Below are 15,218 nucleotides of genomic sequence, written 5' to 3'. Positions count from 1 at the left end.
ATGGGCTGATTCTTTGTCTCTCCGACGCAGTGAATCGCCCACAACCGCTCACAAGACGAGTTGGGTCATCCACAATCACCACCGGATGATCACTAAGCTTTCAATCACCACCGAGCCATTTAGGTGATGGCGATCACCAAGAGTAACAAACACAAACTCTCACTTGACCATGACAAGACTAATAAGAAAGGTGGATGCACACTTGCTACTACCTATGTGATAATGACATCCTTAATCTTGAATTAACAAATCTTAATCACCCCACTAGGCTCTTAAACTCCCTTGAACTCCAAATGGTTGTCTCAGCTGATCAAATGAGCAAGAGAGTTAGAATGGACGAGCTGGGGAAGTATAAGTACTCCCACACAAGCCACTGGCCGTTGGTGTCAAAAACACCTATCTGCTGTGCTCCGAACCGGACCCAAAGGGATGGTCCGAACCAACACGCCTCGGTCCGACCCTCACAAAAAAACAGCAATGCCACTGTGTCAGAACTGACCGTTGGGGGTCCGGACCTTGCACCATGGTTCGGACCTAGTCCGAGTTCATTTCTCCACTCTGGAACCTTTCTGTACTAGTTCGGACCGAGCTCACCATTGGTCTGGACTGGTACTATTCATCGAGTCCGGACACGCCTGACACAGACCTAGGCAACCGGACCTAGGTGACACAGTCCAGACGCCCCATTTCCCTCAGTCTGAACCAAGCACGCGCGTCAGAGAAGCTTCCAGGAAGTGCCACGTGTCCTCTGGACCCTCTACCATGGTCCGGACCATGATCTAGACCTCAGTCCGGAGCAACAACAACTCCCAAATTCACTTCCAATTCAAACACTTTGTGAAAGGGGTTTGTTCCACTTGATCTTTAGGCAATCCCTGAGCTACCTAGTGCTAAGTTTGACAAGTGTTCACCACACCTAACACATTAGACTCACCTAGGTCAAGCTACTAGTTCATACCCCTTAATAATATGGTCAAAGGAAAAATAAAGTCCTAAACTACTCTAAGTGTCTCTCCAACGCCATCGACACTTAGAACTAGTCCATCCTTAACCGTCCATCCTTCGAAAACTAAAACGATTTTATTTCCATCGATAGGGGCATGAAAACCATTGATTGACCAAACAATCACCATTATCGTGACCTAACTTAAATTGTCTCTATAAAACACACGTTAATCATAATAATCTTGTATCGTCATTAATCACCGAAACCCACTAGGGGCCTAGATGCTTTCAGCCCCGCACAGCAGAACAGCTCCTCCGCGAGATCCGGACGGCGGCACCTCCCTCCGCGAGATCTGGGCAACGACGGCAGACTAGCGAGATCCATGTGTGGCGGGGCATGGAGATGCGCGCGCGGGCCGGTGGTGCGGCCGAGGCGGCACGGTGGCCAGAGCGTGGTGGCCGGAGCTTAGGGAGATGGCCGGCAAACCCTCCTTTTTCGCGCATGGTAGCTGAAGCTGAGGGAGATGACCGGCAGACCCTCCCCTTCCTCGCGTGTTGTGGCCGGAGCAGACGGAGATGGCCGACGGACACATCCATGCGCTCGTGTCATCCCAACTTCGGTTACTCCATTAGAGATATACATAGCAATGGCACATTGCAGACTGGTTACAAATCCTCTTACCCAATAATTTTCTATAAGGCAAAGGAAAACCAATTTCCACTAAACAGTAACTGTAAACAAACGTTTAGTAGAAATTATCAGATGGAAAACGTCTATTACACCTGTTGGAACAAATGTTTCCTACAAGACAACAAAAGAATCAATGGGACGAGTTCTTGGAAGTTGCTACATGAGCGATAATCTGAGCGAAACCCCAGCACCCGGCTTGCAGGATGATAATAGCCTGAAGCAGGGTAAATCTGGGAGAACCCCACCACCCGGCTTGCAGGATAATAATAGCCTGAAGCAGGGTACAACTGAAATTGGCTGCCACACGGCTCATCCGGTTTTGTCATGGTGAAATTGGACCACGATGCATGTGATATTGTCAGCGCTGCCACGAGAGTAAGCAATCTCTGTCAATTTCCGAGCTGCAGACTCTGGCGCCTCCTCTGATTTCCCAAGGGAAACAGCTTCCTTTTTTCATAAAAGCATCAACAACATTGTTATTAATTAAGTGAAGACACCAGTATGAGCAGAGCTGCCCATTTTGTGAGCAATAAGAATGTAACCTCAAAGCAAACAGTAAAAACAGTGAGGTGATGCTTGATTGCTTTCATACAATTAAATTTACGTAAAAAGTAACTGCCTGCTTTGAAGAATGACTGAATTGTGGAAGAGTTATTACCTCATTTTCCACAACATCCCAAAGCCCGTCACTAGCAAGAACCAGGCATTCCAGCTCACCATTGATCTGTTCTTCCTGCAGTTTATTAGAAAAAAATTAATTACCAAAGTCCTATGTCTGTGAATGAAGTTCTACAGATCAACCAATAAATAAATATACATGGTTGCAGCAGCTATCAACTAATGGACCAGCAATAGTAACGATCACATATTAACGGTACAGCTTCTCTTGCTTCCAATTGCATATCAATGGCAGTCAATAAATAAACTGTTAAATGGCATTCAGGACTATGGTTTAGTTGTACACATAATGAATAACATATATTTTTGTTTTTTTTGGGCAATTCTAATGTAACAAAACTGGTAAAAAAACTGGCTTCCCCTAAATTAAGTTGTTAACAACAAAAGATACTTGGAATTTTTGCATAATCAATTACAGTTTCTCACCTGAATTTCAGGCTCTGCCACCACATATGGCTTCAGTAAACGATTGCCAAATGCACGGGACATTGCCAATACACCACCTACCCTCCAAGTACCTGGGAAAATGCCACATCAAGAAGGTGATATGTTTATCATTCAAAGAAAAAAATGATGACTTGAAAAATAAGGCTACTCCACTACGATACCAAGCAATACTCGAATGTGTGTACGGAAACCTAACATGTTCAAGCTCCCAGGAAGATAGATGGCTATAGATGAATAGCAGAAGCCTTTTGCAATCTGCCTTGTCAACTTCAGTTAATGCAAGCAAATTAGCCCAATGTATAAAAGAACGAAGAGCACATGCTTACCAGCCCAAATGACAATACCACCAGCATTTTCAATTCTCTTTCGCTCATCAATCCTGTTAGGTTTGTGATCTTCTGAAAGTGCCATAGCTAGAAAAAACAAATAGATGAACTGTCAGGCATTTCTCACAGGGTCGCACAGAATCAAAGTGACATAAATTCAATGAGAAACCCTATGAACCAAACTGTCATGGATGATTCTGTATTAACTATAACAAAGGTTAACTGGATATTATATTGATATGAGGAACAGAGTGATGCCAAGATTTTGCTTCGTGATTTAGATTCAATAGACCAGACCATACATCAACTGACAAATGTGGCATGAAAATGAAATACAAATATGCTACTTAAAATACCTACTTCCAGTATGCAATACCTTTGCCAGCTTTTGAAATAACAGCACGAGAATCACCAACATTTGCAACATACAGATGGTCACCCACCAAAACTGCAGTTGATGCTGTTGAACCATCATCCCTGAAGGCGCTTGCTTCCGATTCCAAGAAATCTGTATCTGTTTTCTGATATGTTTCGCCTGTTTTTTTTTCCATAAATTTCAAGTTTAGCAGATAAACATGTTGCGGCACCAACAAGAATGGCAACAGGAAGTCTACAGTAAAGCTGAAGAGAAAAATTACTTATAGCAAGCTTTGTATCCGTCAAGAAATCAGGGTGCTTGAGAAGGTTCTCAAACAAGTGCTCCCTCAAATACTCAGCAGCACGTGATCCATCATGACCTAATCATCAAGATTTTGAAAAGAAAAACATGGTAGCAAAAACTAAACACAAAAACAAAGGCCAAGATTGGAGTCCATACCATCAAAAACACCAAACAGGCTAACAGCTTGTCCATCGATTTCAGTTAGTTTTACATCATAGAAATCCTCCATTGTAGCTCTCTTCCCTCTAAAACTTGAGTATCCACAACTCAGTTTACCATCTTCTCTGTCACAATTTTAGCATTGTGTTAAGCAGGGCATCATGCCAAACACTCAAGAGTCTCAGAGTGCGTCTACAGCAGAAAAGGATAAACAAAGGTATTCTTGTACAGCAATAAATAATTTCAATGTTCGAAGCTATAAACAGTGTTTACGAGCTATTCGATTAATCGCGATAAGTCGGCCTAATCAATCCCTTCAGGTCGACCAGGGACACTGAGGCGACTAGCATGACTAGAAACATAGTCGTCGCCTAATCGCGGTTGGTCATCCGACTCAGGCTGTTCTTTCATGGGCCAGATCAACTGGCCTTAGAGGTCGGCTATTGGGCTGCAAATATAGCCTGTTAGGGCTAGCATATGTGTGCCCAGGACTCCACCAAAAGGTAGAGAACGGAGGCGCCGGAGTTCCTCTTCTCCCACACCGCCACAACTCCTCCCACTGCGTGATTCCTCTCTTCCTAGGCCGTGCTCGCTTCCTCCTCTCCCACACATGATTCGTCCGCTGCTGAATAGGTCAAGCCGCCGACAAGTACATCCCTCGTTCTGCAGGCGCCAGCGCTGCCCCCCTGCGCCTGCCAGTTCAAGCTGCCGCCCCTCTTCATGAAGCTGCTCCAGGAAGATGAGCTCCTCCTCTGATGGTGAGTGTGCCCCTTCCCTCCATCTTCTTGCCATGAATCCTGCTTGCTTGCTGTGCCGCTCCCCTCTGCTACTCTCTGCTTGCTTGCTGCTACTCTGCTTGCTTGCTATTAATCGAATCTCAAGTCACCAACCAGCCATTAATATAGTCTCGATGCTAGCTTTATTGTCTATACTATACAGTATATATAGTATGCATATGTCCTGGAATATATTGGACGACTAGGACCGACTAGGCTCGACTAGTTGGTCTGGTCACCTGGCCGGTCCCATGGCGACTAGGGTTGACTATACAATTTGTAAACATTAGCTACAAATGCTGCAGAGAATTGAAGCCTAATAAGATCACAAAGCAAACAGTTAATGTTATATTTGTTGCTCTAGTATCACTATGTTTCAAACAAAAATGAGTTCTATTCTACCTATAACAACCATTACAGAATGGACTCAATACATATTCTCCTTTTTAAGATTTGCAGCTATACTTTCATAGCAGTACTTGGCCAATCAAATATGCCATCCAGCATTCTTTACAACTTTTGATTTTCTATACAGCACAGAAATGGGATTGAGGTTGAAGGACTTTGATAACTTGATCTTGGGCAACTGTAGCCGGTTCAGTCTCACTCAAGCGCACAACACCCCACCCAACACCCATGCAAACGGATGAACACTACCATTTACTTAAAAAAGACATATGATAATTCTGATTGCTTAATCTGACTATCTGAGCCATCAGAGTGCAAACTTGCAAACCATATTGCTATCTGCCGACCTCTATGTACGACATATAGAACTACAAAAGCCTATCTCAGAGTCATGCTCTAGAAGTTGATTTAAGTTGTGGTCATGAGACCAATACATGTACTTGCATTGAGGTGTTCACAAGGAGCAACTTTCATATAAATGCGACAAAGTTTTAGCACTATAAGTCTTAAACTTGATAGATTTAGAATTGAAAAACTGAAACACATTAACTGGTTCATATTTGGTGTCGCCAAAATCTTATATTTAAGTTTATAATCTATATGACCTTGATGTGGTACAAGTAACCACTCACAATAATTAACATAGAGAGGTTTTACTGGAAGGTAAAAAGGCAGCATCATAGCAGTAAAATGCCATAATAATAAATAAAAGGACTCTACATTTATGTTCATTATTAAAGAACGATCTGTCTAAAAAAGGCATGGCACCAGCCGCTCACTTACATCTTAGAATAATATCATTTTTTAGTTCTAATGTGTGTCAAGGAATAGTACAATGTGGTGCCAAATAACTAACGCATCTGTAGTAACAAAAAACACAAGGTGCATTTGCATGTTTCAGTGTTCAGGCCAATTAGTCTCTTACACTGCAGGCAATACAAAACACAATGCAAAACTGCACACAAATGCAGCATTCTAACCGGTTCAGATGCTCCGTTCCGCACCACGACATGTTAGTGCCGACAGCTTACATTACTAGCCTCAAAGCACACGCACATACATTACCTCTCCCATCCGCCGCTGGCGTAGCCGCCGTCGTGCGCCTGGGGCACGGCCCCCACCGCGCGGCGCTGCGGCTGCACCTGCCCCGCCACAGCCCCGGCCACCGCCTCCGCGGCGGCGGCTGCGGCGGCAGAGGCAGAGTCAGAGGAGTCCAGCATCATCCTTCCCGTGACCGCCAGGAACCCGCGCCAGCCGTGTCCGTGTCCGTGTCCGTGCCGGGGCGTCACGCGCACATCCGCCGCGCGGCCACACAGGATCCTGGACCCCCGGCGCCTGCCCGCAGACGCCGCCGCACGCAGCACCAGCGCCCTCAGGAGGCTACCGATGCATACCATCTCATGGCTGCTGACTCCACCACTCGCTTGCCCGGATGCCGCGGCCGCGCCCCGAGGCGAGATCCGCTGGTTTAATGGCTTCGGATCTGGGGGGGGGGGGGGGGGGGGGCGCCGCAGGGAGGAGGAAGCGGCGGGAGGGGACGTGATGGCCGGTGCCAGATTCCGCTACCGCCTGCCTCCTCCCCGCTAGAAAAAGGCACGGCTTTCAAGGAACTGTTATCGATAATGGACCCGTTCGTTTGGAGGAATTTCGATAATGGACATGTTCGTTTGGAGGAATTTTTGAAAAATTTGAAGGAATCTAGATAAATCTGGAGGAATTTGTGATAAAAAATACTATTTTGGATGAAAAAAAGAAGTGAATAAGCCGAGTTTAAGGGCACGCGAACGGAGCCAATAACCCTGTTCGACTGGTTGGGTGGGGGTGGGGGCTGGGATGAAAGTGGCCGGAGTGGGCTGATCATTTCAGCCCATACCAGCCGGAGCCGTCGTTGGTCTCCCTCTCTCTCTTCCTCCTATTCACTCGCGTCACCTTAGGGCTCCTCCTTACCAGCCGCCTCCTGCAAACGCCGGCATCGCCCTCTCCCCTCCGATCTCGCGCAGCGGCCGCCCTTAAGCTCGCGCCATCCCATCGGAGCTCCCCCATCCGCCACAGCTAAGCTCGGCCCCTCCTATCGGACCTCCTGCCGCCGCCGCAGCCAAGCTCGAAGCCTCGCATCGGACCTCTCGCATCCGCCGCAGCAGGTCGGCCCCTCCCATTGAACCTTCTGCATCGTCCGCCTTCCACCTTGCCCACTGCACCTCCCGCATCCACCGCCTCCAACTCCAGCAGTCAGCCTCAGTCGTATCCCCAACCGCGCTCACCCTTCAAATCCGCTCGTATCCAAATCCGTCCTCGACGCCGTGCTCCTTCAACCAGCTCCGCCCGTTTGTCGGTCGCCGCCAAGGTCGTTGTCATCTCCACCACCACAACCGGTAAGACTTCCGGATCTGTGTACATTTCCTTTGTGAAATGGTCTGCCCGAGGATGGAGTATGGGGTTACGATGGAGATTCGCATTTAGGTCTAGGGATTTTATAAAGTTATAGTTCTGGTATATTTATTTATCTTTTTATTAGATTGTAGAATACTAATTCAAATTGTGTTTTGAGAACTATTGAGCTCGGCTGCGTATGCGTGCAATACAGTAGGAAATCCTCAGGGTGACCTTATGACTTGCATTAACTATAGTAATAAGCACCATTACTATTAACTAATCTAGATAGTAATATATACATTCTGATGAGGCTGTATGGTAGTAGCATGATTAGTGTCATGCATGGCATATCTATGGTTTACAAAGCATTTTCAGTTAGATAATTAATATGGCGCCTTTGATCAGACAAGTTAGAATACATATAATCATGTTCTCTGAATATTAGGTCTCGTCATTTAAGGTTAATCCTTGTACGGAAGTCTATGTGTGTAAGGATATTGTTTTTATTCAGTGCTATGAAGCCGTACACTTGTGTTGCCTCTGTAATGCACATGTTCATATATTTCATAACTTACTTTGTCGTATTCTTTCGTTGTAGGAACCTTTGTGCAGTACCATCTGCGCATCGCTCCCTATGCTGGCACTGTCATCCTCGTCGTCCTGCTCGCCTACTACACGACCGTGGTACATCCTACGTCCGCGGTCATCCAATCGTCCATTCAAGGCGAGTTCAACTCTGACTCATTGGACTTAGTTTTTGTGTGAGCATGTACATTTCTGCTTGCTACTCAATCCATGGTCCTACTATACACAACCGATGTGTACATTGTTGTCATTCAACAGATGCATGCTCCACGTGCGAACTAGAAAACAACGCATGCCAAACTACTGCTCGACATCTGTCAAAATGAGAAGAACCAATACAACTGGTGTAAACAGGGTCTAAGTAAAGAAGGGTGGAGGAATGTGTACCGGGGTTGTAGGAATGCGGGGCTACCGTACGACGAGAAGCAGATCCACAACAAATTCACTGACATGAAAAAGAAATTCCTCAACTAGCAAACCCTACAGAACAAAATAGGCCTCGGGCGAGACCCTACCACAGGCGTAGTTGTGGCCGAGGACTTGGCACCCAACCGAAGGAGGCAGCCACAAAGCGGTAATGCCTCTTCCCTTTCCTTTGTCATTATGCACTAATCCCAACATGTGGTCTTATTTGTCCTTTTCCACTAATCCCAACATATGGTTACCATTATGCAGGAACCGAGTGCAGATGCAGGAAACTTTGGAGACCCCCCCCCCCCCCCGCCCACTTTGATGAACTATGGGCCCTTTTCAGGGATCATCACTGGGAGAGGGGGACATTCAATGCTGCAGGTGGTGTTCAAGATGTAACACGCACTCCCCCCAGGACACCCTTCGTACCGTTTGGCCATTCCAGTGCCGAAGCCTCCTCCAAAAGGGCCACGATGGACAATGAAGTCAACAGCCTAAAGAAAGCAAAGAGGTCGAAGGAAGTTGGAGAGTACTTGGCCGACATCTGACAGCATCAGGACTAGGAGTGCAAAGCCCACTGAGGCTGAGGAGATGGCTGAGGTCATGCAAATACTACGTGACGACGATATCTTCCAAAAGTCAGAGTTGTTCCTTATGGCATGTGACCTTTTCCAGAAGAGGGGGTACCGCGAACAGTACAAGAACATCGATGACAGAGAATGGTAGAAATGCCGACAGCAAATAGCGTCCCCGATAAGCAGTCGCGTGTTTGAGTGAAGCCTACCTAGTTTGCTTTCATAAAGCATTTTTTTAGTTGTCACTATGTAACGAACCTTCTGTTGGTCACATTTTTCTTTTCATTTGACCTCATGTATGTCGGACATGGTTTGAGTACCTATGCTGAATGTTTGATGTGGTTTCAATCTAATCTATCTATGCATTAGTGCGGCTTTATAATGTATAACTGTTGTAACTAACTTGTTCCATTTGTTGGTTTGCAGGCTGTTGCAGCGGCTGGGCATCATCGTGAGAACTAGTCAGCGGTGCTGTAAGGTTAGTACTTCTATTCGTAAACTAGAAACTTCAGGATGATAACTATTTGTTTGCAAGACTATGCAATTAATATGATGTTGTTTTGTATCAGGGGACCGATTGCAAAGAGATTGAAGAGGCATGTCGTGCAGTGACAGCGCTAGTGAACATTCAAGTGATTCCAGCGCTAGTTACTGGGAGGATGTGAGATATGCTACGGCTGTTGGCGGATACGCAGCCACTATAGCAGCTGATGTCCTGATACCACCTCCTTGCTTTGGTTGGCAAGAGTTGAACGGCAGTCAGTGGGTACGCAAGGTTCTTTCTCACCCAAAAAGGAGCGGTCTAAATTTTCATATGGAACCTACTACTTTTTTTAAACTGCATGAAATGCTAATTAGTAACCATGGCCTACAAGACTATGGGGACTTTGATACACAGGAGGCTTTAGGGATGTTTCTTTGGGCACTAGCAAAACAAGTCGGACATCGGGACATGGGAGAACAGTTTAAAAGGGGTCTTGGGACGGTTAGCGAGAGGTTTGGTCAAGTGTTGGAATGTGTCGCTAACTTTGCAGATGTGATTTGTACACCTAGGCACGTAGACATGTCAAAAGTGCATGATAGGCCGTACAAGTACACACCTTTCTTTGATGGCGCAATAGGCGCTATCGATGGGACACACATCAGGATCAGTGTTGATAGGGTGTTCCATGATGATTATATAAATAGGCACGGTTGGCCTAGCCAAAATGTGATCACAGTTTGTGACTTTGATGGGTGGGTTACATTTCTTGGTGTTGGCATGGCGGGGGCAGTGCATGATATGAGGGTCCTTAGGGAAGCTTGGATGAAACCCAGGTTCCCGCACCCACCTCCAGGTTAGTTGCATTTGTTGTTATCAAATTGAACTCGATGTTATCATGGTAATGTAGATGTTTGATGTGCTGATAAGTTGAAGGGGTTGTCATGTGCGGGTAGGTACTATCTGGTGGACCTGGGGTATGCAGGTGAACATGGTTATTTGGGGCCACACAAAAGGCACATGTACCATTTGAAAGAGTTTGATGATAGGCCAGCTCAAGGTCCTGACGAGGTGTTCAATTTCCACCATGCTAGTTTGCGTAATGTGGTGGAAAGATTATTTGGGGGTGGTCAAAGCTAGGTGGCACATGTTGAAAGGAGTGCCACACTATCCTAGGGAGAAGCAGGATAACATTATTAAAGCAGGTTTTGCCCTTCATAACTACTTGAAAAAAGATGAAGTAACTAAGCCACTCCATCCACTAAGCCCACTGTCGATGTAGTGACTTGCTGCAAGTGCAAATGATTCCATGGACAATGTGAGGATGTGGATTACCCATGGACTGACACATTTGGGGTACAGGTAAGCCAATGGTGCCTGTGGCAAGTTGATGATTATGCATGCAAATGGACAGGAATTTGACAATTGTCTCTTTACAGGTGATGGCTGGAGGTGGACGTTGGGGTGGAAGGGGACTGATGACTGTCATGACGAGTAGATGGCAACGAGAGGAGCAGTGCATGCGTAAGTGACTATTGTGTTTGTACCATGCTGTTGTTGATGATTATGTGCCTGAGGAGGGTATAAATTTTGTGTAGCTGCACTGAGGTCATTAGGATAGCTACATGTGTTGTATAATGCTCCAGTAATCCATGTGTACTAGAGTGTTGTGTTGCACAAATGTACTAGAGTACGGTGTCTGTCTTGCTGATGAACAGTATTGAGCCTGGTAGTTGTTAATGGACAACTTTGTATTTGTATGAAATGTATGCCTTGTAAATGGTGGGTTTAGTTTACTATTCATTGGCACCAAATGTGTAGTGATACCTGGGCTGTTGGCACCAGATTTTGAATGAGCTTGTTGAATTCAAATCAGCCATGATCCAACCAGCCGAACATGGATCAGCCCACTCTAGCCACTTCCAGCCCAACCCCAACCAGCCGAACAGGGTGAATAATTGGTGTGTTGTCTGATATACTATTTTTCATTAAAAAAACTATGCCTAGATTAGCCGAATAGAGAAAAAAGTTGCATGTGCTAGGAAAAAGCTTGCAATGCTTTAGGAGCTGGCAATCCACTTTACAACGAATTTTAGATATAAATTTAGGTATAACGCAACATCCCATAGATTATAAGTAATTATTAAACTACGTCCCCAAAAGTTCCTATATCCAAACTTTTAAAATTAGAACCAAGTTTTAGGAAAAACATATAGTATATTCTCCTTACCCAGGAGAATTTCAAAGAGTTTCCAAAACTCAATCCTAATCTTGTTCTTTTAGCAAGATTAAAAAAACATGTCTCTAACAACTCCTTATCTCAACTACCGACCTTGCTCCCATAAAAAACTACCAACCTTGTTACCAGAGATCCTACTAGTAAAATTTGTTTGATATTTTTGGAGTTAAAATAAATTTTCTATGAATTTTACAAGATCATGCATGCATAAAGGGCGCGTCTACTACGAACAAAAAAGATGGATCGTCCGCTGGAACACACAAAAACAATGTGTTTGTGTATGTTTTCTCTGACAGTCTGACATGGGGGCGGACTATCCACTAGGACATGTCCAGCACTTAAAAATCATGCCAGAAATGATTCTGGGTGCATCTGGTCACCGATTTGAGTGTGGTTTGTTTCTATAGTCTCCTAGTGGTGTGAGAAAGTCATCCTAGGTGTTGAATTGATCATGTATAGTGTGTTAGGAGCTCGAGCTCATCCATGGTGGTGGTGACCATGGATGGATATGGAGCTTTGTGGGGAGGGTGATTGAGAGGGGATGGAGAGGGAGATGACTTGGGACTTGCTCAACATGGCATGGGGAAGCTCTAACTACAGCGGACTCCTTAGGGATGCGAATAGGGATCCTTCGATGCCCCTTAGACTATATAATCTATAGCTGCCGCCCATTGGGGTTTATGTTTTTCTTTAGATCAATCTATCTTTGAACAATCATCATTATCAATTTGTGAAACCTCACATTCGAGATCCTTAAACATATATCTGCAATTATCGCTTTACTTGAGTTGTGTTTTATCTTGTTCTTGTTTATGTTCTTTGATTCACAATAGGGATTAGCCTTCTCAACGAGCTCAATCGAATTGTGATACAGTTATTGAAGATGTGGTGCTAAGGTTATAGGGTTTGGGTCTTTGTTATCTAAAGCTAGATTGGTGTGTTACTCTTCACCAAATTGATAGTTATCTTTTGAAAATGCATTTGCCCCCATTATGAGTTTTGGTGTATTGATGACATCCAAATTAGGGACTAATAAAATCTTATTGAGATATATTGCAGCTTTAGTCCCATGAAAGATTTAAAGAGTTGATTTAGATGCAATGGTGTCCCTCAATTCTTGAAGTTTAAAAGGCGGACGAACTCAAAACGCTCTCCAAAGTCTTTATCTTTTGTTTTGGGTTTAGGTTTGTTGTACTATAAAGAGGGATGCAAGTTTAGGTGGTCTGAGAAAGATAGAGTGCTCAAGTATAAAAATAAAATAAAAAAAGAGACACTCAAACACCTCATGAACACTTAGATATAGTTTTTGACATTTTGGCCATCGGAAGTACCGACGTCTGCCGGGAGTTACGGCTGCCGGAAGTCTTGGGTCCCTAGGACTTAGTTGCCAGGCTTGGCTAGCCGTCGAAAGTCTCGACGGACGCTGAAAGTCCCGGCAGCCACTGGGAGTTCCGACGCTGGCCGAGCTAGCCCAGTTGACTACGTGTTGAACAGTGTTTTCTATAGGCACCAGAAGTTTCGGTGATCTATGTTGGGACATTCGACACATATCTTAATGGTTGGATTTCGCTAGAGTATAAATAACTCTCTCCTCTCTTCTAAGCATTACCCACTCTTTCATTGTGACTCTGGCCAAAACAGCTCCTAAGCATTCAAGACTTACCTTTCCTCTCCCCTTTGCTCTAAACTTCGATTCCCCTAAGGATTTGAGTAAAAGGAGAGTGGATTGAGTGAGAGAATCACTTTGGCAAGCTTAAGCACTTGATTTCTTCATCAAGCCAGTTGGATTTGTGTCTATTACTCTTGGAGCTTTACTCCTAGCTTGCTAGGTGTCGTCTAAGAGCTTCCATCTTATGGAAGAGCCTTGGGAAGTTTGTATTACCCTTGATTTCTTAGTGAAAAACTCAAGTGACCTTTGTCATTGCCTTGAGAGAGGCAAGGAGGTGGAAGAGACTCCGACCTTTGTGGTCACATCAACAATGAGGACATAGGAGCTCCTTTGTGGGGTTGCCAAACCTCTAGATAAATCCTTGTGTCCCGCATTCTTGCTATTGTTGTGTTTTGTGCTATCATATTTGTTCTTGGTTGTTTCTCTTCTCTCTCAAAGCACCTTTTAGGGTTTGGACTCGATCTATGGAGTTGAGGCTTTTTGGTGTTAAAGGAGCAACCCCAACACTTCACCTTACCACTAGGAACTGGGATTGTAAGTTATTAGAATCACAAAGTTTATTTTAGCTTGGGCTAAGTAGTTCACGTAGGAGTCAGAACTATCGGCTATTTACGTTAGAAGGCCCAAACTATTGGAAGTTCCGATAGTGACTGACAAGTTACTTTGAGATTTGTGTAGAAATTTTTAGATACGCATATTCACCCCCCCCTCTAGGCATTGTTTAGATCCTTTCAATTGGTATCAAATCAAGATCTTTTAGCGCTTCATCACGTGAGAAAAAACAATGTCAGACACCGAAAAGATGCAAGCCGATGCCGCCAAGATGGCCAAGCAAATTGCTAAAGAGTTGATGGCTGAGCAAGCCAAGCTTTTCCAAGATGAAATGAAGAAGATGCAAGATGAGATGAGCAAGTTGAAGAATGAGTTGAGCAAGAAAGTTGAAGATGCTATTAGTGGCAAGATCGATGGAGCCAAAGACAATGCAAGTGAGTTTGGAGCAGGAAATGAGAATGTTCAAGGAAAGGGAATATGTTCAAGTACCAGTTTTGACTATGGACAACTCATCAAAGGTCCGCCCATGCATTTCCCTTCCGCCAATCATGGCAAGCCACATCACTTTGATGGAACAAGATACATCGATTGGGACTACAAGATGAAGATGCATCTCATTGCCGTAATACTTTGGGAAGTTGTGGAAGTTGTTGTGATCATTCCCACCAATGAAGATAGAGAGATAACTCTAGAAGAAGCTTTCAACCTACACCAAAATACACAAGCCGTATCTTTGATTGTCTCAAGTTTGAGTGCCGATGAGTTCAACAAAGTGAATGGAATGGAAAGTGCTAAGCAAGTTTGAGAGACTTTGAGAGTATCCTTTGAAGGAGATAAGAGTGTGAGGAAAGGCAACATTGAGCTACTTCATGGTAAATTGGAAAGGTTCATGATCTTACAAGGTGAGACAACTCAAGCAATGTTTGATAGGCTCATGGAATTGGTCAACTGCATAAGAGCTCTTGGAAGCACTGAATGGGATGACAACAAGGTTGCTAGAAAGATGTTGAGAACTTATAGAGCTAAGAACAATATGTTAACATCCATGATCATGGAAAGACCCGGTTATAATGAGATGACACCTTAAGAAGTTCTTTCAAAGCTCAAGCATCATGAATGTCTAGATGAAGATGCAATCAATGCTCATAATCCAAATCCTAGTGCAATGGGATACAACAAGAATGTAGCCCTAAAGGCCACTCAAGCTCATGAAGGCAAAAGTTCAAGTCAAGAGAAGAAGAA

General features: G+C 44.6%; 1 protein-coding gene across 2 annotated transcripts; it reads right to left on the bottom strand.

Moving 5' to 3' along the window:
* Window positions 1-1,608: 1,608 nt before the first annotated feature.
* On the bottom strand, window positions 1,609-6,567 carry LOC136471568 (probable protein phosphatase 2C member 13, mitochondrial). Of its 2 annotated transcripts, none has more exons than XM_066469315.1 (8): window positions 6,157-6,567; window positions 3,905-4,032; window positions 3,726-3,824; window positions 3,464-3,622; window positions 3,088-3,174; window positions 2,741-2,832; window positions 2,295-2,369; window positions 1,609-2,083 (listed from the first exon to the last, which is right to left on the bottom strand). In XM_066469315.1, exons 1-8 carry the CDS (start codon window positions 6,486-6,488, stop codon window positions 1,946-1,948), a joined length of 1,110 nt encoding a protein of 369 aa, XP_066325412.1. In that variant the 5' UTR covers window positions 6,489-6,567; the 3' UTR covers window positions 1,609-1,945. The 2 variants fall into 2 exon arrangements, with proteins under 2 accessions (XP_066325412.1, XP_066325413.1); XM_066469316.1 differs by having other exon boundaries at window positions 3,905-4,027; window positions 6,157-6,289.
* Window positions 6,568-15,218: the final 8,651 nt, after the last annotated feature.

This window comes from Miscanthus floridulus, chromosome 8 (genome assembly GCF_019320115.1).
Source record: "Miscanthus floridulus cultivar M001 chromosome 8, ASM1932011v1, whole genome shotgun sequence".
Taxonomy (NCBI): domain Eukaryota; kingdom Viridiplantae; phylum Streptophyta; class Magnoliopsida; order Poales; family Poaceae; genus Miscanthus; species Miscanthus floridulus.
Note: the sequence above shows the minus strand (reverse complement) of the source record. Positions and strands in the feature narration are given on the sequence as shown.